Here is a 24,145-nt window from a genome sequence, read left to right on the forward strand (position 1 = left end):
GGCCGCGTCCTGCTCCTCTCAGCAGTGGGAAAAAGAGCCGGGGAGGCGCGTAGGGAGGGTCGGGGGCCGGGTGGGCTGCTGCAGGAGGCGGCAAAGGCACACACTCGTCTAGAGAGCAGGTCTCCCTCAGAATAAAAAACGGTGGCATGAAACTGTTGGGTTGGCAACGCATTGCAGAACACTTAGCAATCCTGGTAATAAGAAATTGCTCTGTTGCCACCTCCACGCTTAAGATGAAGTGTAAGAAAACAAGCAACTGCAGTTCCAGCAGCCGATTTTCATTATAAATAAGCATGCCACTGACTTGTATGCGCACTGGAAATTCATTTATATTACACATGAAAAAAAAACCAAACACAGTATCTTTACCTTTATTGAAGAAATTGGTGAACGTTTCTGATTTTTCTGGAAAGTCTAATAAACTTCTGGTGGTTGAAGGTCTGATAGGATTCATTCCTAACTCTGTCTAAAAAGGGCAAAGCAGCGAAAAAGAGTTCTTGCAGCTCTAGCAGTTTAATTATTTTTCCCACAATTTCTAAGAAAAATACCCTTTAAAAACAGCCCCACATTAGTAGGCTATCTGATCGCCGGCATTCATGAACCCCAGGGGTCCTTATGGGGACTCCAGGGGGTCTCCAACAAAGGAAAAGTTACATTTTCCATTGTTTGATTCGCGACACATTTAATAGGTTGTCTTCCAAATTAAATATCAAACTTTTAATTGTTTCATGATCCAATAGGACATCAAGAAGTACAAACATCTATCCATGATGTGGGTGGAAAAAGTCTGAGTCGCTGATTGAGATAACACCAGCAGGTATATGGTCTTTTAATAGCAGACTTAAATGTGAAACCTGTTGGAGATTAAAATTTGCGGCCGGAAATTAAAGGGGAATTCCTTAAAGTCTGTAGGGAGACTGCAGTGACAGCAGCAGTATCAGCCCCATGGGACCCTACAGATGGTAAATCGGCCTGTCACAATAGGCACAATCAATGATTACATGCATGAACGTAACGGACAAAAACAAGACCATCCTCAAAGAGCAGATCCTGAAGGTCCTAAAGCCCGTGGGGTTATGATCTGGAAACAGTGTGGGGCAGAGTGTGCTCATACTGTGTGAGCTACTGTAGGTTGAGACCTGATGATGATGATGATGATGATGATGATATAATCTGGGTAGAAGGATGTACACTGCATGTAAATGCCACAGGCTCACATCAGCCAAAGTGACTTTCAATAGTTGATTACTAAATTACTTAAAGTGCCAGCTGCAGGGGTTGGACAAGAAAACCAGAAGCATCTTATTAGAGCTGATGCATGTAGTCAACAGAAAAAAATAATCAGCAGCAGCTCTGATTAGTAATGTCACTAGCAAAAAATGCAAAACATTCCCATAGTTGGATCATCTTTTTGACTGTTTTTATTTGTCTTATGTGCTGGTGAAGTGAAGATCTTTGGGTTGAGTGTTGGTCTGAAAAAATCAAGCAGTTTGATGACATCACCTCAGACTTTAGGAAGTAATGTCCTTTAAAAACAATTAATTGATTGATGGAGAAAATATTTGGAGGATTGATCATTGGAGCCCTCTGGGAAATACAATGTAGCAGCACTGCAATCAGAACCAATTTAGTATTTACTGTCTGTTTTTGTAGAGATATTTAGGGGATTTTCATTCCACTTGATTGCCATTTTTGTTGTTAAGTGTTGTTAAGTAAATATAATGTACATAACAGGGCTGGGAAAAAAATAAACAAATATCACAATATTTTTGAACAAATACCTTTATATAGATATGGTAACAATAGTGTAGTGTTGACTACACAAAATATTTACACAATGAGATTTAAGTTCAGAAAACTGCATCATTTCACTGTAATTCAGCCTTTAAAACCAGGAAAAGACAAGACTTACAATATTACGATATCCAAAATCTAAAATGATATCTAGTCTCATATCACAATATCGATATAATATCAATATATTGCCTGGCCCTATTGCATATTTTTGGTCAGGTGTGTTTCTATTGTATCGTTATTATTATTCACCTGCTCTTTACTGAATTAGATATCAGGCTTAACTCCACACCAGTTCTGCAATGTTTTGCAAGTGATGCACCACTTAGTTCAGGCAGCAATTTTGTCTGAACTGTGTCCGACCTTGTCATGTAACATTGCCTCAAATACTCACCCATAAAAATGATAATTGTCAGACCTACTGTACGTTTGAACCCACACTTAGTGCTAATTAATTTCTAACTTCATAGGACGCTGTTGTGTGGCTGTGTGTGTATTTGTATTTCACACTTTGCATCTTGAATTGTTGGTGCCGCAGTCTTTAAGTTCAGTCAAAAATATGTAATGTAGCAAAGGAAAAGACAAAAATCACAACAGTATATGGAGAAAAACAAGAAAACAAAAAAATAACTGTGGTCACAAGTACACTGACATCAACAAGACTTTTAACTGGATATCTACTCAATAACATCTCAAAGTGCAGCTGTAGTGGTGGTGGCATTTCTAAAATACAGGTATCTGCCCATGAATACATTTCTTGATAATTCTGTAATCATGCTGTAACAATGCTGACATTTACTGCAGGTGTGCACAGCTGGTGGGACACAATCACACAAACACCTGATAAAAAATGAAAAAAAAGAGACCTTAAATGAGGAAAAAGTCCCAGAGATGCTTCGTCAGGTCAGTGGTCATTTCAGCAGCTGCAGCTGGTGTCGGTAAGCAAATATTTATTGTCTGCAAGGGTCCTGCAGTTAATGTTAATGGAGATTTACTGTACCCATGTCTGTTGTTTCTCTTTGTCAGTGAATTTATCTTGAGTCTTCTCTTTAATGCATTACATTTCTTATGCAATGGAAAAGCAACATTATGAGCTTTTAAAAATGATTGTAATTGCTCAATTGTAATGTATTTTTGTTATTCAATTCTGTCCCTGTGTAGCTTTGCATGCTTTACGTAAATGTCAGCATAATGGTTATATTAAATTGTAAAAAGCACTTTAACACAACTGAAGTAAGCTACTGGTGCTGGCCTGACTATCAGGAGTAACTCGGGGCTCAGTGTCTTGCCCAAGGACACTTCAACATGTGGACAGGAGGAGCCAGGGTTTAAGACACCACCCCTGTGATTAGTGGACAGTCTGCTCCTCTCCTGGGCCACAGTTGTTCCATTTATATGATAAAATATTTATATATGGTTAGTTAGTGACATGTTCATGGCAATGACTGTAAGAGCCTGTCAAGCCGTGTGTGATGCACTCAGGAAAGAGCATGAGGACTCCCTGCAGCTCAGGAGCACACAGTGACGGCCCTCCTCACTCATGCCTGTTTAGGAGTAATGGGGAAACAATGGGATCACCGCCTGAGGGTTGGCCTGTGTTTGTAGCCTGTGTTTTTGTACTTTTGCACCAAGTGTTTACTCAAAACACATCAGCCCCTCTGAGAACGAGGTCAGCTCGCTCCCTCTAATCTCCTCTGCAGGCAGAGACACAGTGTCCCCCCAGAACAACATGTCACCCAGGGTGACCCTCTGGCCACACAGAGGAAGCTGCTGTCAGCCATGCTTAGCTGAAGTGCAGCATCAGTGTCCTGCTAAAGACTTTGTGTTTTCGGTGAAGCTTCAACCTGGACAGAGCAGGGTGTCTAGACTGTCAGGCCTCAGGTTGCCCTGTCAAAGGTCAGGCAGTCAGAGACGACTTACAACACGTTTCGGAGTACTTACACCTTCACACAGGGAAGACATGACAAAACAATGATTAAATTTCACAACAACAGCAACATTAATCACTTAATATTGCATCACATGTTGATTTATATGTACCCTTTACATCTTTATAGCCAATAGAGAATTGCAGTTTTTCTATATTATAATAATAGAAGTGTAAAAGTGAACAATCAAATCATTTCAGTGCAGCTCAACACTGTTGTAGTTATGATATAAGCTTGTATTAAAGGGAAAGTTCACCCAAATAGCACACAAATGAGATAATATATAATCCCTAGCTAGCAGCATTTAGCCATATGGGCATTTTTAGTTTTATTTGGTGACGTTTTCAGATGATTCAGTGCAGTTTACACTTATGTCATGGCATTGCTACTTAATACATGTACAGCAGAGGTGAACGTGTAGTGCTCAACACATTACAAAATTACATTTGACAAAGTTATTTATCCTTTATATTTGTATTACATTTACAGGGGGCATTTTTTTACATTATGAATACTTCTGTTATTGATGCTCTAGGTATGTTTTGCTATGAACTGTTTTGTACTTTTGCTTAGGTAATATTTTCAATGCAGGGTTTTTGCTTTTAATTGAATATTTTCACTGTGTCTCATTGCAATATTACATTAGATTCATTCTTTGACATTTGCACAGGAAAGTATATAGTTACGCTTCGATTCTTGTGCTTATCTCTTAAAAAAGCTTTGTTAAAAAAAGGCAAAGAAAGGCAATTTAAAGAGCAGCATAAATCAGAAGACAAACACTTTATTTAAAACACACACACACACACACACACACACACACACACACACACACACTATGAATGATAGAAAAATACACACTATGAATTACTGCACAAATATAACAAACCTAAATATTACTTTATCCACTGCCAGACTTCAAAGCCATGCATTTTCAGAGGATTGGTCAAGCAAAAATGCCCCAGCAGGTCCCATCACGCCGATCTCTTTCCTCCATGGCAGGCGACTTCTCTGGACAGACTGCTGGACTTCACAATCCTTTTGTCCTGCATGATCACAGAAAAACATTTCTTGAAGGTTTAGAGAGGTCAATGGTGTTGACCTTTGAGTGACCTGTGTCAACACCAAAGCCTCCGTTCTGAGGCGAGGTCAGTCCTTTTCAGTGCCCTAAAGGGTAAAGATGGAGCAAAAGTCTTCTTCTTTTTCCACATCCTACTGAGTGCAAAAGAGCCTCGTTTCGAAAAGAGGTCTCGCTAACTTTTTTATGTGTCACAGCAGGGATATGATGTCCCCTAGGGATGGCACTTTGACACCCCTATGTCAAGTTGTCCGAATTACTGTGCATTTAGTTTTTGCAGTGACCTTTAAGAGGTTATCCAAACTGACAAATATTTAATTCCTGGTGTGTGAGCGGGTATTGGGTGAAGAAAATGGCCACCTGAGCATCATGCAATGCAATATTAAAAGGTACAGTACATAAAAAAGGGACAGAATAAGAAATCCCAACCAGAGGAGGGACATAATGATGTTATATATCCTTCTTGTCTCTTCAACAAGACAGAAATAATATCTAGGTTCAAAAATATCCAATGTGAGGTATGAAGTAACCCCAATGACCCAGCATTTTGGGACTGAAATGATGACGGGGCCTGGGCTTCGTTACGCTGCTCTGAAAAATTAGAATAATGGACTATGAAAGAAGGAGAGATCCAAAGAAAGGGACAGGGGAAGAAAGAGGGTCTTTGGGAAAAGAGGAATTAGATAGGAAGAGAGGATGGAATAAAAGGAGGGTAACAGTGAAATGGAGACAAAATGAGATGGAGAGAAGAGAGAGAGGGGGCAGTAGTGGTGCGATGTGAGTGTTATCATCAGCTCTCATTCTCAGCATGGAATCTATAATGGGAAAATCAACCTCTCTGACTCCTGTGTAATTGGATTTGCCGGGTCTCGTGCTGAATCAGAGCCCAGTGGGTAGCACAAAGCTTGTTAAGATTGGACAAGCATTGCTGGGCCGCTGGGCCAGGGGGAGAGGTGGGGCGACGGCAGAGGTAACCTTGACAACTTTTCTGGAAGGGAGAGTAAATAATTCAAATGTGCTGAACACTCAACTGGTCTCCCATCAATTGACTGAGAGCTTTCCAAATGTTAATCAATCCATAAACTGGGTGAAACCTGATCTTTTTTCACATTTAGGTCATCAGAGCAGAGAAAACAGACACCTGTGTTACCTTGGAGGATGTGTGTTTAATGGTGGTTGCCAGGTAACAGCAGTAAACACAGTTTTACTTCCACCCAGTCTTTCTAAACAACATGCAGCTACTTTATGGCCTCGTCATTTTTGTACACAAAAGAAAGCTTCACAAGAGATCTATCAAATCTTTCAGTTTAACAGTATATCCATTTATGTCTTATTGTTTATAGATATGAGTAGCTTGAAAACAAAGTCTAGACTCTGCATTTAAGTGAGTGAGTCAGCAATAATTAAGCATCTAGATGAAAGCCATGACTAAAATGTTCAAACTAGCCGACATAAGCTAATGTAAAGGACAGACCCACACAGTTTTATTCCTTTTGTACCTTTGCACCAGCTTAACTCTTAGCCATGTGAGCGGTGTGGCTCTAGAGCTGACAATGTTGCCTGTGGGCCAGACTGAAATATCTTAACAACTACTGTACAGATTTACATGGTCCCCAAAGGATATATCCTAATGACTTTGGTGATCCCCTGACTTTTCCTGTAGAGCAGGGGTGTTAAACATATGTCCTGCTGGCCAGAACTGGGTCCAATCTGGACAACTGGATGAATTCACACACCTAATATTGATGCAGCTGTGAAGGCTATGACATGCCAGGTTTCAGAGTAAGGAGTCTTGTAATAAGCAGCTGCAGAGGCTTTACACCCTGACCAGAATACAGTTCTCTGACATAACAGTAATGACTTATTGTGGTCTCATCTAAATATATCAAACATTGTGTAAAATATTATCAATCAGCAGCTTCAGTCCAAAATAATCTGTATTAGACTTATGTCTTTAAACAGTATTGATGGAACCCTATTGCCAAGCTACTGCCAAAACTTTTGATTTGTGAATGGCTTGTTAGGCAGGGGATAACTCAACCTGCTTACTCATTAGCTTCCACTTTAGTTTGGTGTGGTGATATCAGCATTACCACACAGGAGTGGAAATGTACATGTATTGACAGCAAGTAACAGACATATTTTTGACATTGCACTTATTTTTTTACTTGAGATCAACTGGGCTGTATGTGGCCCACAAACTAAAATGATATTGACACAACTGCTCTAACCATGAGGTTGACATTTGTGGTTTTATGACTCAACAACTATTGGATGCTTTGCCATTTAATTTATCAGAAAATTCATGCTAAACTAATGACATTTTTGTCTGGCGCCCACTATTAAATGTGGGCTATACTTAGATGGAGAACATTTTTCCCAAAGAAGTGAAAGGTGCTTTTTGGCAGATTTCAATCCAAAACTGAACTGGTTCGGACCAGGTTCGGTCCACAGCATTAGTTGCCATGGTGATCTAGCCAGGTTAAAAGAGTGCCACCTTTGGGACACTGAGAACTCTGACTTCAGACTCAGCATACATTGATAACCCATTAATCTCACTGACATCCCTCTGGTCTAACGCTCTGATGTCAGCTGGGTCAGAAGACGGGCCTGGGTCACAGTGAGAGGAAACAGGGTGGATACATCATGTGATGACCTTACAATTCTGATCTGTGTCTTTATATATGGAAAAAAAAAATATTGGGATATATTTAGAGACGCACATGTGGCCCAAAACGATTCTGAAAGTATTACATTCCACTTGCCTTCTTCCAGTTTATACATGCATTGTTAAAGCTGGTGTGGGCAATTTTTTTGTTGCTGTCTTTGGGCTAATGTTCCATAATAGAACTTTGAACATATTGTACTTTTGATGGAACATCCTCTTGGCTCTGTTTTCAGGCTGTAGAAAATGTAGCCCATGACAGGAGACTTTGGCAAATTACAGGTCATTTCAGAGAGAGGGCGTTCCTATTGGCTGATCTACAAATGCAGATGCGGTGAAAGCCTGATTCAACGGCAGAGAAACCTGCAGAGGAAGTTGCCAGCACTGCTGCTGGCTACCAGCCCACTGTGACAGTAGCCATAATGTCGAGGAGCGAGGCCAAGAGACCACGGGATGGCTAGTGAACTAATTCTTGTCTCATTTGTGATCTGATAAGCAGAGAGGAGGGGCCAGGACAAGGTGGGGCTGAGCGAATGAGCTGTGTGCAACTCCAATGTGAAAAAAGGTGTCTGTGTATGGGAATTTTCCTACGAAAGTAATGCATCAAAATACTAACATGTCCCGCGTAATCATGAGCCAGTAATTTGTGCATAATTTTGGAAGGCTGTGCTCACGTGACCAGTGTCCTGATGGAAGTGAAGAAGAGAGCAATCTCAAGTGGTCCATTAAACATTAGGCTTGGGTCGTAGATGGGTCACAAATTACAGGCCTTTCCCCTGAAACTTTCTCCAGGGGGGGAAACCTAACCACAGTAGATTTACTTGCCTAAATCTAACTTCCATAACTTTATGTTAATTACGTTTATATTAAGGACGTTACATCATTCATGAGATGCTTATTCATAGGATATCATATGAACAGTTGTATGAGGATACATTGATGGGAGACACTGGGTTACTATATGATGCTGTCATCGTCTGATGGGGGGGGCTTAGGGCAAAGAGAGAAGAGAGGGGAGCTGCAGGAGGAAGGTGTACTTTCAGCCTACCCCTGCTATAATGGTTTTAATAGGATGTACAGTGTTTTACATGTTTTATGTTTAAGTCTACATGTGTTGTGTTTCACCTGGCTGCAAGCCAAATTCCATCATAATTACAATTAAGTCAAAGTTGAAGCAGAGGGGCTGATTATAGACTTGGTGGCCTTTGGGTATAAGGTGCTGACCACAAATTCCAGTCTCTGGTTCAAGCCAGTTCAGGGACCTTTATTACCTGTAAATCCCCATCTCTCTCTCTCCTTATACCTGTCAACTCCACACTGTCAACTCTCTATAAGCATCAGATGCCCACAAAATATTCAGTCGTCTGACTTTTGAATGTTATTGAAGGAGCTTCAATTAAAGGTGCTGTTATCTGATAATTGTTTTCACCCAAGCAAAGAATGAGGTAACTGCATTTGGCCATCAACCTGGTGGCACTGTAAAGAAGCATTAAGCACTGGCAGCTCAGACTACCCTTCAAAACAATGGTGCTCCCCTGACCAGCATTGTTATACTGAGTAATAAATCAGTTAGTGATTAGGCTGTAATGTATCCATCTAATCAAAGATCAGTAACCAGATCTAGACTGTACCATCAGGGAGAAGGAGACTGGGGGCTTTTAAGCTGTTGGTCGTGATGTAATGGAGCTCAGTCACAGAGAAGACGGAGAGAGAGGGACAGGGGGATGGTTGCATTGGTGTGGTTTGGATCCTGTTTCTGTATTGTTATGTTACACTCAGCAGAGCAGTGGATACCCAGGTAAGCACTGAGTAAGATCTCCCTGTCCCTCCACCTCCCACGGCATGAATCATTAAGCACCCAGCCCACAGTGCCATGAGCCTGGGTCAGGACGATGTGGAGGAGCATATGTGCACATAGGCCTCCATGCAGCATCACCAACACTACCACTACTGCACTTTAGATGAATGAGCTACTACACAAACCAGGGGAGAGGACAGTAAATGTGTTTTTTTATTAGTATTGTGGAAACTGGACTTCTGCCAACTAACTGTCAACAATCCAGTGTTTACAGGTTCACTGATTGTCTCCATGCAAGCAGATACAGGAGGACACGCTATTCTTGTCTGGCTTCACTGACGAGATTTTTTTACAGTTTGGATCCTCATTGAGATTCTGCATCTGACAGCAGAACAATACAACTTCGGAAATGCAGGTTTGAACTTTCTTTTGTGTTGTAATTTGTTGCATTTCAAAGAACTTGCTGTAGTTTACATATCGGGTCATTGTATCAGGTGCTGTCAAAGAATTTCAAAGTTGGTACAGTTCAGTGTGAATTTAGTTCTGTGAGTGATGTGAGGCATCTAAAGGCTAAGATGATCGTGGTCCCATTGTAAGTGTATGGGTTTAAGTGGAACAACACCTGAAGTTCAATCAGTATTTGTCAACATGAGCTACTCTCTCTCAAAGTCAGAAACCAGAGAAGTAGGCCCCTAAGACTCCTTAGAGGCCCCTTGTGATGCCATCAATATGAAGTCTGGAGCTGCTCCATAGACAGTGAATGGGAGACTGATTTTGTGGACCCACAGAATGTTTGTTTTCCTTTAAATACCCAAATGAGCTTTATTCTATTGTAGTGTTCTCAGTTCTGAAAAAGAAAATGTACCCACATACCCAGAACATTCCCCTGGGAGCTCTCAGTGTCATCTGTAACATGTTCCCCCATTCATTGCATTGTCACTGGAGCTCAGCTCTGTATACTCAATGACATCAGTTTTAGAGCTCTATGGTTTTGATTTGGGAAGGAGTTTTTCCATGTATATTAATATTTTGTACTGTCGTAGACCACACGAATAACATGTATGTATTTTGAAAATGTGTGCACTTCTCCTTTAAATTACTGATCATCATCTCAAACAAAGAGTTCGACATTTTGGAAAATTCACTCTCTCGCAGAGAGTTAGAAAATCAATACCACTGTCATACTCAGTTAAATCTAAAGCTACAGTCAGTAGCCACTTCACTTAGCTTAGCACAAAGACTGGAAAAGTTAATGTCGCCCTTGTTCCCTCGAAAAAAGGCTGTGCACAGTGTGAAGACACTCTTTTCTCACATTTAGCCACTTATTAGCAACTGCAAATTTTAAGACACGTAAAAGCTTCAAAATTCACACGTGGGATATTTACTGACCTATTTTATGTTGTAGAACAAAACCTGAAAATCTAAGTGTGAACCACAGGCCTTATTTCAGGCATCTCACCAAAAACCCATTCAAAAAACCCATTGACTTCAAGACAAGGAAACAAGAACTAAAATGCCAACTTATTCCCGGGTTTTAGGACTCACTGCTGCACCACTCTATTGATGGCCATTTATTGATGGCCAGTGGTCACCAGAAAGTGAATTAATGTACTTCCTAAAATGTGGAACTGTTGTTGTAAAATGCTTTTTGGATACAAGGCTCTGATCAGTGTAACCTGAGCTGAAGAATACTAAATACAGTCTTTTAGTCTCTTTCTCTTTAATGAAAAAAAATACAAACGCATGAGATACTTAGACAGAATCCTCTTTAAGAGGAAGATAAACTTTCCTGTTACTTAGTTGGTAATTGCTGCGTCTAAGCAGCAACTCCCTCCACCCTCCCTCCCTCTCTTGTCTAAAGCTACTTCTCACTTAGATGAGGTCACTCTGTCTCAGGCAACACTGACACTCTAGACCAAGATGAGGGACCATCTCTTAATTAAAATACAATTGGTTGTGCTCTGAGGTAGCAAGGCAATTCACCTGATCTGACAATGGCTTAGTGGATTCATTACATAATCATTCTTTCCGCCGTGCACGTGATTGGGCCGTCAGTTGTTTAATTATAGCTACAACCCAGTGCACTTTGTATTATATAAAGCTACAAATAACACATGCAAGAGGAGAACTTTTTTCTTTGGTCAGGTGCTTTCTTCAACCCTTTCTTTCTTGTCCTCCTGCACTGAGAACGCCCATTAAATGTTCAGCCTTTCTAGCACAGTGCCATTAGAAACACTTGTGCATGCTGCAGACAGCTTTCTTAAAAAGAAATACCTGCAGGACACCAAAGGAAACCTGAATGGAAAACAACAAGCCTTTAGATTTTGTCAGTGCTCTGAATGAAAGCCTAAAACATTAGCATTATCATCACCGCCTGAATTCATTAATCCTCCTCTTGACAGGAGCTTATCTGTTCATGTTATTACTTGTAATACTGTATGGCAGATCCCTAAGTCACGCTGTCCCAGCATATTGTCTGCTTGTGCTGCCCTGAGAGAAGTTTGTTCCCATGAAGAAAGGGGGTGTCACAGATACCCCACACCAGCACCACTACCATCACATCGCCAGATTGATTCTGACGTCCAAAAAAGGGCTCCTTCAATGATATTGTTCACCTGTCTCATTGGCTTAAAGTGGGTGGCTGGTGGGGGGAGGCTATGGGAAGGGGGTCGGGTGAGGGTTATTGGTGGGGACACGGGGTGAGGGGTATTGTTGAGGAGAGGGGTGAGAGCATTTGGGGGTGCGGGGCTGACAGGTGGAAAAAAACACTCTCATTTGACTAGCCTCCTCTATCCTTCTATGGGGCCCCGTGTGAGCAAAGTAATGAAGTCCAAATTACAGCATAGGATTGCTAAGAACAAGCCTCTATTGTTCGCCCTCAGGGCACACTAAATGAGTGTCACAGCAAGCAGCGGGGCACAGACCGTTACTGCACTATTTAGTCTGTCCCGTTGTCTCAAGACGGCCCCGTTTCAGAGGTTCTCAGATCAGACAAATACTGCTCCCCTCCTCCCCCCTCCTTCGCCTTCACCCTTCCTCTGTACAGCCAACCCCTCCCCAACTCCTCACCCCAAAATAGGCCAAATCTCCTCCATTGTGTTTCGACTGCCTAGTGTGAAATTCACTGTGACGTTAAATGTTTTCTAATGAATAATTACTGAATGGATATGCAGGGGGAATATGTGTAATGGATTGTAGACTGCATTTTAAAGACGTCTTTTTTGTCTCTGCTCCGTGGTATTTACAGGACAAAAACACTTGGCCTTTCTCAGAAGAAATGAGGGCCATAGGCGGAGGATAGAGGCAGGGGGGAGGAGGGGGGACGGAGGGCTTTGTGTCAATTAGATCCAATGGATTATCTTTTTTAATGTTTTTACAGAGAGAGTTGAGAATCAAAGGACTTCTGCTTCCAAAGGAGAGAGAGAAAAAATACAAAACCAACAAAAGCTGTGAAAACCTTTGGTCTAAGTGTTGGTGCTGAGAATGCAAAACAGATTGGTGGAATTTTTCCCACTATGCCTCTTAAATGTGCCGCTGTTTTGGGCTCCCCGACTCCATTTGCACAGTGTGTTGTGTTTGGTTGGTGTGTGTCAGCTCTAGTGAACTACGGGCTGCCAGCCAAGGTCCCTGTGTGCTGTGTAGCGATCATTAGCTTCTGTCTGTTCGTCTGCACAATCACAGAGCTTTGCTTCAAAGACACATAGGACCTCTAGACCTCTTATTTCAATAGAACTAACAGGGACCATGTTTGTGCTTTTTTCTGGTGCTTTTTTTCAGCTCCATCCTCCCCTGTGGAGCCATTTATACAAACATGCATTCATCCAGCCACATTTGTCAAAATACATGGCTGAGAATTTTGAATATCATTGTTATGCATGTAAAATGTGTTACACTTGTTATTGTTATTTTGGCAGAGTTTGTGTCCGCTAAAGTTTAGAATTAATTTAACTAATAAAGAGAATAATTCATAAAGTTGTTCATTAAGTACTGTGAAGCACTGAATGTGTAATATGTTTTAGAAATAGAGAAATCCTCAGCGTATGATGCTTAACACCAGAAATTTGGTGTAAGACTTTTCAAAGTCATTCCCACTGTGCATTTGGCTGCCTTATGGTTGATCCAACTTGTTGCACAGGGTCAGCTGGACATGGAGGGCGCCCTGACTGCCAGGGATCGGGTTGGAATCCAGGATTTTGTCCTCCTGGATGAAACCACAGAGGCGGCCTTCCTCAGCAACCTCAAGAAACGCTTCAGCAAAGATCTCATCTATGTGAGTCTTGAAAAGGACTTTTTAAAAGCCTGCTGCCAAGCATGTGTGCATGTTAACAATTAATATGATCATTTTCAAACTCAATCTTGTAGACCTACATTGGCACACTGCTAGTGTCTGTGAATCCCTACAAAGACCTGGACCTGTACAATAGTAAACAGATGGATCTCTACATGGGTGTCAACTTTTTTGAGCTCCCACCACACATGTGAGTGTATAATCTGCACGGGAACTGTAAATATTTGCATATATATGTGTGTCCTGATCGCTCTGCATCCCTACAGCTACGCCTTGGCAGACAATGCCTATCATACCATGCTGACAGAGTATAACAATCACTTCATACTCATCTCTGGAGAGAGCGGAGCAGGGAAGACGGAGGCCTCCAAGAAGATTCTGCAGTATTATGCTGTCAGCTGTCCGAGCACCACTCTGCTAAACACTGTCAGGGACAAAATGCTCATGTCCAACCCTGTCCTGGAGGTCTGATGGCTACATGTGATATTTCATGGTAATTGTATACCAAACAGCAAGCCCTGCTAAAGTTAATTATTCCTTGTGGTGTGGTGTTTCCCTACAGGCTTTCGGCAATGCCAAAACACTGAAAAATGACAACTCAAGTCGCTTCGGGAAGTATATGGACATTCAGTTTAACAGTGAGGTAAGAATCAAAGGACAGATTCACATAAGGGCTTCCAAGAAATATATTAATAAATTATAATAAAGAAAGAAAAAAATCAGGAAGTGTATGAGAAGTCCTGTAAGCTTAGTTCCCTTATTTTATTATCAGCATTACTCCCATGCAACCTATTGCACTATCATCCAACAATTAGGGGGAAAAAATGCTCAAGGTGCATATACAAGGTGTATAAAATATATGAAATAAATATGACGATCTAATTTTAACCATAAAGTGTTTTGTTTAAATGCTTTATTAAATTGTAAAATAGATTAGAAGCCCAAAAAGGGTGTTCATCCAAAAACATGAAAGTACATTTAAAAAGTCAACATCCCTTTCATAAGACTGAAAAAAAACAAAAAAAACTCTCGAGAAGAAGATACTTTATCCTACAAGGATTTTTAAAAATCTGTCCACTGGACCATAGGCTCTGTTTTTTCTGAAAGTTGTAGAGCTGCTGTCTTTAGGATCATGATTGCCATAGGGGGATGCTGTCGGAGGCCATATCCTGAACTACCTGCTGGAGAAGTCGAGGGTCGTGCATCAGAATCATGGGGAGAGAAACTTCCACATCTTCTACCAGCTAGTGGAGGGAGGAGAGGACAACCTACTGCACCAGCTGGGCCTGGAGAGAGACTGCCAGCATTACAACTATCTGACCCAAGTATGTATAAGTCAGTGACCCTGGTTTAATTAAACAGATTCATAAGACAATGCTAGATTGTGACTGTGGCAATCTGTTGCTGTTTCCGACAGGGAGAGTGTGCCATTGTGTCTTCCATTAATGACAGAAATGACTGGAAAACGGTCAAAAATGCACTACAGATCATCAACATTGATGACATTAACACTAGTGTAAGTTGGACGCTGATTTAAACCTCTCACACTTCCCTGCTGGTTTTGCATTGACTTACAAATTTTCATTCTGTGCAGCACTTGTTTGGGATCGTTGCGAGCGTCCTCCACTTGGGGAATGTTCAGTTTGACTCTGACAGTAAAGGCCATGCCCTCCTGAACAACAACAATGCAGAGCTGCGCTGGGTCTCAAATGTAAGAAAGAAATGTCTTGAGATATATAGGATTGTCACAAAAAGTGAATAAAAAAGAATAAACTAACTTGTTATTTTTACCTGCAGCTACTAGGAGTTGATGCCCACCGTCTCCAGGAGGCACTCACATACAGGAAGATTGAAGCCAGTAAAGATCAGGTGCACGCATGTTAAAATGTCCTTTAGTTTCATTTATGATAAAGTTGTGTTCCTATTTAAACTAATCCCACCAGTGTTTGAAATCTAGCCATGATTTTGTCTCACTGAAAAGGTCCTCAGCCCATTCACAACTGATCATGCCATCTATGCCAGAGATGCCCTGGCCAAAGCCATCTATGGACAGACCTTCACCTGGCTGGTCAACAGGATCAATGAGTCCATGGAGAACAAGGTGAGGAGAAGGGTGTGTGAATGACAGATCCTAGACTTATTTACTAACTTTATGTTTTCTTTGTTTTTGCCAGGACCCTTCAAGGAAGACTGTAATAGGGCTTTTGGACATTTACGGATTTGAAGTTTTCTATGTAAACAGGTAGGCAAAAATCTTTGCTTTTCTAATATTGTGGCACTGCTTTGATTATGTGCCAACCCGATGAATGCTGTTTTACAGCCTTTTTATACTAGAAACAGCTCAAATGTGCATGGAAAACTTCATGAAGTGCAATTGGAAAACGGCACTTTCACAAGTGATTCTGTGATGATGATTTCTTACTGAGTGTGACCTGTTTATCATGATCGATGTCCTCAGTTTTGAGCAGTTCTGTATAAATTACTGCAACGAGAAGCTGCAGCAGCTTTTTATCCAGCTGACACTCAAGGCTGAGCAGGAGGAATATGAAGCAGAGGATATTGAGGTAAACCTGAAACCTAGAGTATATTTACAGTGACTGGTGTTGAATAGATTTCATAGTCTGTTTTTAACATTTCCTCTAGTGGGAGCCGGTTCAATTCTTCAACAACAAGATTATCTGTGATCTGGTTGAGGAGAAACACAGAGGGATCATATCAATATTGGTGTGTATTTACTAGAAAAGAATAATTTACTGAGCCATCAGCACTGAAGGTGACATATTGTGTTGATGATAATCCTGCAGGATGAGGAGTGTCTCAGGCCAGGAGATGCCACAGATCTCACTTTCCTGGAGAGACTGGAGGACAAGATGGGAAATCATCCCCACTTTGTCACGTGAGTTAAAGCAATACTTCACCCTCCTATATGAACATTTGTAAATCAATTAGTCATGCCGTGTTACATTGAATTTCTTTAAAACATAACCTTAACATAGCACACACACCTACATGATGTTTTACAAGTAGGGAGGTTCACATGATCAGTGTTTTGGAGTTGCACGTTTGATTAAATAACCATTTGTTTCAATTAAATATGAACTCCATCTAAATGGATATTGTGTGATTCAAAGCTTCTCCTCAACACTAAAGTCTAACCCCATTCATCAAAGATTCTGCTGACCGGTGTCCTGTGAGCGAGCCGACAGTGAGCCGATAGAGATGGAGGATTAGGATTGGTCCGTAAAGCCTCTCACTCTTCATTCCTCTGTCTCTCTCCACCTCTTTGACTGCAGGCACAAACTGGCTGACAAAATGACACGTAAGACTCTGGAGAGGGGAGATTTCCGTCTCTTGCATTATGCCGGGGAGGTCACCTACTGCGTTGTGGGTAAAAGAAACCAGAATGTCAGGCCCTGTTACTCAAACATCTGAACCTTTTTATCAGCTGACTAACAGCTTCTTTTTTTTCATCACATTTCAGGTTTCCTGGACAAAAACAATGACCTTTTATATAGGAACATAAAAGATGTAAGTCTGCAAATTAACTTTTTATATTGTGTGCGACAAGAAGTGGTGCTACAGAAGTCTTTTTATTAATACCTCAGATATTAACAATAATGTAGCTCTATGGTAAATCAGTGGTTCCCAAACTTGCTTTCCGAAGAACATCAGTTCACTCTTGTTTCTCTCTTGTTCTCAAATAAATCATATTCATAGACCTTTTTTAACAGCAGATATTTTGACCTGTCAAAGTAGAAACTGCACAGGTGTACCTAATCACATTAAAGCTAGGGTAGGCAGTTTTATTTTGGCGTCACACTAGTCTTGACTCTGTTTGTCTGCTTTAAAAATTCTACCTCATGATGGGAAACGTTTGGCCAGCCACAGGTCATTTCAGAGAGAGGGTGTGCCTATTGGCTGTTCTGCAACTGCAGATGCACGTGCACGTCCCTTTAGATGGGGAAATCCTGATTCAAAAAAGTTGCAATTCTAGCATCAGAAACAACTGTGTACACTGCAAAGCAACCCATAAAAGGGAGTCTGACAGTAAATAAAATAAAAAAATGTAAGTATCTGTGAAGCATTTAAGAAACTGAGAAAAAAGGATGCTAATAGCCCTCTGCTAACCTGAGCCAAAGCCTCACAGCAGTGGCTAATTCAAGTTTATATTTATGTAGCTAGCTAAAGCCTCAGATAACAGCGTGTCCTCTGCTCCACTCCCCTATGCTACAGACCACCTCGTTGTGACAAGAGCAGGCAGCAGCCCTGGAGACTGATCCCAGCTAGCAGCTGCAGCAACTCAAACTCAGCCAGGTCTAGAGTGTAGACTCAGTGCTGCCGCTGGCCACCACTCTGCTTTTACTGCTGAACTTGAGTTGCTACAGCCGAGTGAAGTTGTGTCCCTGGAGTTGCTGCCTGCCCTGAGCTCTACGATGAAATAAGACTAAACTATGTGAAGCAGGTGTGTATGCCTGGGTCTTAGGACAGTGAAGGGGGAACTGAAAGAAGAGGGTGTATTTTCAAATTCTGTTTTTTTCCCCTTTCCAGAAAACTGCATACCCCAGCTTTAATGATGACAACATTCCCTCAGTTATTACAATGCAGCAGTTAACAGTGTTATTAGTTACACCTGCATTTGACAAGTAAAAATGTCTGTTGAGAAAATCATATCAGCGAGCAATGCAGGCTATTTGGCAGACAATGTTTAAGTACCGAACATTATGGTAAATTGGTGCGTTATATTATAATCTGTGTGTGTTATCCCTCCTTCTCATAGCTGATTTGTCAGTCTAAAAATGCCATAGTCAGAGAGTGCTTCTCCACAATGGATTCAGACAGCAGGCGAAGACCAGAAACAGTGAGTGCTAACCATGATGCACCCTCCACATTATTTAACTGTATCACTAATGAAGCTCATGTTATATAATATCAGTGGTACTATGCTCAGTATTACAAGTCATATATACCACAAGAATCACATATATTTTCTTTTTACTTTGCACATAAAAAAACTGGAATTACAAAAGGATTGTAGTCCATACAGGGCATATAATATACACAATTGTAATTTTTTTGCAAACATAAACAATGAGAGGAAACAAATGAGTAAGCGGTCTCATTAGAGTGGCCGCCGAGACAAAGACAGGTCATTATTCCTCTGTCAGTGGCAGTCTGACTGTGTCATCATTAAGCCATATGTATGTGACAGGTGAACTGTTAAGGATTATGACCCTCCTGTCGTGTCTGTAGGTGGCGACCCAGTTTAAGAGCAGCCTGCTGAAGCTGACAGAGATCCTGATGGCCAAAGAGGCCTGGTACATACGCTGCCTAAAATCCAATGAGTCCAAGCAGCCAGGTAATTCAATTAATAGAAGGCACATGAATCTATTTTGTTAAGAAGATGGAGATGTTTGGATATGATTCTTGACTCTCGGCACTAACACAGGTCAGTTTGACGAAGCGCTGATCAGGCACCAGGTGAAGTACCTGGGCCTGATGGAGCACCTCAGAGTCAGACGAGCTGGATTTGCATACAGACGCAGATATGAGGTCTTCTTAAAGAGGTATGAAGGACCAAAGAGCATGGAGCTCATGCTTGATTTTATCAATTAAAACCCTTCGTTCCTTTCCAGTGCATTTAAAACATGCTGAGAGGGTTGTTGGCTGCATCTTGCAGATATAAACCCCTGTGCCCGGCCACCTGGCCTCACTGGAGAGGAATGCCAGCTGATGGAGTGGAAGTGCTGGTTCAACATCTGGGCTACCTGCCAAATGAGTACAAAATGGGCCGGTGAGGACAGCACTCCCTAAATACAACAGAGGGAACACAATTTAAGGGGTAACCAAAAACATTTATATGCTTTCCTTTTGTTATAGTACCAAAATATTCATCCGTCATCCGAGGACACTTTATGCCACAGAGGATGCTTATGAGAAATGTAAACATGAACTGGGTGAGTGCAGATCTACTATGATTCATTGTCAGTCATTACTAGTTGCACAGTGATTTAATGTTATGCTCTGAATTTGCAGCAACGAGGCTCCAGGCCAAATACAAAGGCTACAGAGCAAAGGGAGAATTCAAAAAACAGAAAGAAGCTGGTAAATGCCACAGTGTATGATGTTCTGGTACATGAGTAAAGGAAAATGACACGCCATCAATTGCTTTTTTGTATCCTCAGCCACGAAGATTGAAACCTGCTGGAGAGGAGTGCAGGCCAGGAAGGAGAGAGAGAAGAGGGCCTGGGCTGTAAAAGTCATTAAGAAGTAAGCGAGAAGATGAAGTGTCGTTACACAGCTCCTCTCAAGCTTACTATCACATTTTCACTGATACATTATTTGACATTTTTAGATTCATCAAAGGTTACATGACCAGAGGGCAGGCAAAAAGCACAGATAACTCAGAGTACCTGGCCTTTGTGAGACAGAATTACTTGAACAGACTCAAAGCCAATCTGCCAAAGACGGTTTTGGATAACACCACCTGGCAGACTCCACCAGTTGTGCTGGAAGAGGTACAGTGATTAACCAACTTCATTGTAAAACAGATTAAATACAAACTTAGCTTTTGTTTTGATTCTGTGCATGTTTTTGCTTCTGTCAGACATCCGAGTTGCTGCGTAAGCTTCACTACCGTCTGATGGTGCGGAAGTACGTGAGAGGAATCACACCCCAGAAAAAAGCTCAGGTAACACACTTGTCAGTACATTTAGGTCAGGGTCAGTGTGGCTTGGTTGATGTTATGTCACGACATTGGGCTCCATCCACTGTAGCCAAGGAGTCCAGTACAGGGCGGAGCCTGTGTGAGATAGATTGAAGGTTACAATATTGTAACCCTAGTTCTATTAGCACAGGTGGAGCTCTCTCACTAGGGGCCCCGTTGCTCCTACGCCGCTCGATGAAAAGAGTATAGGATGTCGGACATGGGAATCTGCCTCCTAATATACTGTGGGGTCTGCACGTATCCGGGTAGGCATGTTCTGATTGGCCGGCTACGTTTATGCTTTTCTCAGTGTGTGAATGTGTGCTCATGGTTAGAGGAGTATTACCCAGGATTCATAATTCATATGAACTTGATTGTGGATGAAGTGGGCATACAATATCACTCTGGACATGGAATCACAACATGGAAAAAGCTCATTCCTACAACTCTCAATCTGGGTGAAAATGTGTGTGTAAACTACATTTTTGGGACAACGGCTATATTGGTAATATGCAAATTAGAGAGCATTAATAAAATATGAAATGATTTAAAAAATAAATCTTAAATGTGAGTTTTCCAGTGTGATTGTAATTCTTAAAATATGCAAATTAGGGGTCCAGATGCATCCAATCATAAAAATAAGCACTCCAATGTGTTTCTTATGGTCAAAAAACATAAAATAGACACCAAGCTTGCATTTGTAGCATCATCTCATTGGATTTTGCCACCATGGTCATCAAAATACCAATCTGTGGTGCCCTGATATTCAGATGTCCTCTAGATATGTTAAGCTATGTATGTATTGAATTTGGTGCTTTCATGACAAAATGAATGATTGTCTTGATTTTGTGAGCAATGCTGACCCACTCATTATGAAAGGCTGAATCATCATATGTTCTTTTTGCAGTGATCAACTTCATATTTTTGTTCCTCTTTAGCTTCAACTAAAGTTAATTACCAGCTCCATCTTCAAGGGCAAAAAGGACAGTTATCCACAGAGTGTTGCTCAGCCTTTTGTGGACACCAGAATCAGTAAGTATCAGAGTTGTGGAATCGAGTCACATGACTTGGACTTGAGCCAGACTTGAGTCAAAAATTCAATTACGTTAGACTGAACTTGACAGAATTAAAGAAGACTTGCAACTTGACTTGGACTTTAACACCAGTGACTGGTGACTTCAATTGAACTTGAGCCTTTTGACTTTAAAATACTTGATGCCTTCCCCAATGCCCAAAGATTGAAAAGTTATTTAAAAAGTGAGCCATGAATCAGTTAATTTCCCTTCATTTCTTCATCCATCGCGATTCACTCCCAGTAAATTAACACTTAATTTCCCAGATCCACCTAGTTTGAACCTGAAACTGCGAACAATGTTACGTTACTGAACATCAGTTGGAAAAAAACGATACCAAACATAATGCCATTCACGCACAACAACTATGCTGTGATCAACAAAAAAACAAATTGCAATAGAAATATGCAGACGGAGACATATTAATCTCAACAAACTTCTTTTAACAAATAGCTAGAAATCTGAAAATCATTTCTGATTTTTTTTTTTGTAAATTGAATGTATTATTACTCTGTTCTTAAAATGGCATTACATTTGGTGGAGAGTGCATTACAACTTTTTCGCACATGATACTCAAAGTTTAGGATATGGTACTAGACTCTAGACTTAACTGTCTTGACTTGGGACTTACTTGGGACTTGGAAAACAATGACTTGATCTCACCTTTGGTAAGTAGCCAATAATTTCACACAATGTATTCTTTTGATCATATTAACATAATTTCCTATCTTTAGGTGAACAGGACATAAACATGAGGGTTCTCCAGATGATTCACAATGAGCGCATTAAGGTAATAAACTGCCATTATACACCCAGAGGACATACAGCCTCACATCAAACACAGGTCACTGTGTTGTGTTCTGTGTTTCTGTAGTACAGCGTCCCTGTGATCAAATATGATAGGAATGGTTTCAAACCGAGACCACGACAGCTCATCCTCACCCAGACAGCTGCCTATGTGATAGAGGAAGCCAAGATCAAACAGAGAGTGCTCTACACCTCTCTGAAAGGTCAGAACAATCTGATAATACATATTTTACCATTGGGGATGTTTTTATGTTGGGCTAAAAGGGTCTTTCATTTACTCATTGCAGGTATTTCGGTCAGTAACTTGACTGATAGCATCATTGTGCTCCACATAACGTGTGAGGACCCCAAACAGAAGGTACGTGGCTCAAGGCTTAAAGTTCTGTTTTATCTGATTTGAGTTACAGTGAAGTATTTAGGCCACAGAAAGTGTAATTTTCAAGATAGAGGGCTCAACTTGAAGCTTATGAACTTGGGTTTTCTATATACAAGTGAGGAAGTGACATTTAGCATTAAGTGCTGATGAGAGTGTATCTAGCAGACAGTATTTTTTGGCCTTTTTTGGGATGTCGCAGGCAATATTTTAAAGTAGAATGGCAGCAAACCCCGGGAAATAACCAAACGGCATCGAGATGGGGTTGCTTGTTATCAGCTTATGATGGCCCAAGGTATTGGCTAACAGGAAATAATGATTAAAAAGATGTAGCAGGTAGAAAATATTTGAGCTTGTCAACACTGCCTCCTTTTCACTTGGGGCATAAATATGGATAAACACTGGATAAATGAGACCTGGATTTTACTGCACGAGTTGTGTTAGACTTTGTAACTGGATGTTTTGATACAGTTTTGCTGTTGTTAAATGTAGTAATTGCAGAAAGAAAGTTTGCCTTTTATATATTCTTAGTTCATCATGGAGGCATTCAAGAAAAACAGAGGGGTGGGGGGTGTTCTTTTAAAGCAGCTTTACTCTCCCTAATATTATTGAAAGGAAGCCACTCCTTATAAAAGAAAATGCTGAGGAAACTGTTGAATCATGCAGCTCATTTACACAGAGGATTGTCAGGTAGAAGTTTCTTGAACGCCACATTAAAAAATAACTATGTAATGTACTGTAGGTTCCACTCGTCTGATTGTGTAATGTTTTGTGATTGCTTCAGGGGGACCTTGTAATGCAGTGTGACCACTTGTTTGAGTTTCTGACCAAACTCAGTGTCATTGCTAAAAAAGAGAATGCAATCAAAGTGGTTCAGGGAAGGTGAGTCTGTGTTTATGAAACAATCAAGAGAGGTTGGATTTAATTTGTGCTTCAATCTAAAACACTTATGTATCGATTCTCAGCATCAAGATTGAAATCCAGGCAGGTAAAGAGAGTGCGGTGGACTTCAGCACTGGACAGGAACCCATGGTGTACAAGGCCAAGAACGGACACCTCATGGTGGTGAGATGCGTGCTGTTATGATGAAGTGTTATATGATTCTCTGCTCTGAAATGAATCTGCAAACTAAAGGACACAACACGAATCAAGCTGTTTGTCACTGCAGGTTGCCACTCGGGCTAGGACACGGTAGCGTGTGTGGGGTTGAGACGACACACAAGAAGCCCCTGCATATTTCATCAGGAGACCCCTGAGGGGAGATCAACATGTCTGGAGAAACACACCTGAGCACTTTAGAAACACTTGATGAGCTGGCTTTGTTATACAGTGACACGGTTCTCATCTATACACATTAGTCGATGATTAACTTCCAAAGAATATTAAACTCACATGTGAGGTTAAAATTTTAACATCATTCTGTGCTTTAAGTTTTTGTTTTTGCTGTTTTGAGCATTTAAATTCAAAGCAAAATCCTGACACTAGACTGTGACTCCCACTTTTAAATCTACAAAACTATTTAATGTAGAAAACACTCATAAACTGCTTCAAAGAACATGTAATTCTGATTCTCAAAATGAAGCCATATGTATGATAATTTTGTATGTTCAATGATGATGGGAATATGCGAATTAAAAACAG

At 41.0% G+C, this 24,145-nt stretch overlaps 1 protein-coding gene across 1 annotated transcript; it reads left to right on the forward strand.

Annotated features, from left to right (window-relative positions):
- The first annotated feature begins 9,424 nt into the window (after window positions 1-9,424).
- Window positions 9,425-24,135, forward strand: myo1ha (myosin IHa). The gene is made up of 32 exons (XM_050051285.1): window positions 9,425-9,675; window positions 13,396-13,530; window positions 13,623-13,738; window positions 13,815-14,013; window positions 14,111-14,191; window positions 14,694-14,873; window positions 14,966-15,064; window positions 15,143-15,259; window positions 15,346-15,417; window positions 15,530-15,649; window positions 15,723-15,790; window positions 16,007-16,112; window positions 16,192-16,272; window positions 16,353-16,444; window positions 16,842-16,936; window positions 17,030-17,076; window positions 18,326-18,406; window positions 18,799-18,904; window positions 18,995-19,112; window positions 19,226-19,339; window positions 19,426-19,502; window positions 19,582-19,650; window positions 19,731-19,815; window positions 19,901-20,063; window positions 20,153-20,236; window positions 21,190-21,283; window positions 22,059-22,114; window positions 22,199-22,334; window positions 22,419-22,489; window positions 23,289-23,386; window positions 23,470-23,569; window positions 23,673-24,135. Exons 1-32 carry the CDS (start codon window positions 9,670-9,672, stop codon window positions 23,697-23,699), a joined length of 3,093 nt encoding a protein of 1,030 aa, XP_049907242.1. The 5' UTR covers window positions 9,425-9,669; the 3' UTR covers window positions 23,700-24,135.
- The last annotated feature ends 10 nt before the right edge of the window (window positions 24,136-24,145 follow it).

The sequence above is a fragment of the Epinephelus moara genome, chromosome 8 (assembly GCF_006386435.1).
Source record: "Epinephelus moara isolate mb chromosome 8, YSFRI_EMoa_1.0, whole genome shotgun sequence".
In the NCBI taxonomy this organism is placed as follows: domain Eukaryota; kingdom Metazoa; phylum Chordata; class Actinopteri; order Perciformes; family Serranidae; genus Epinephelus; species Epinephelus moara.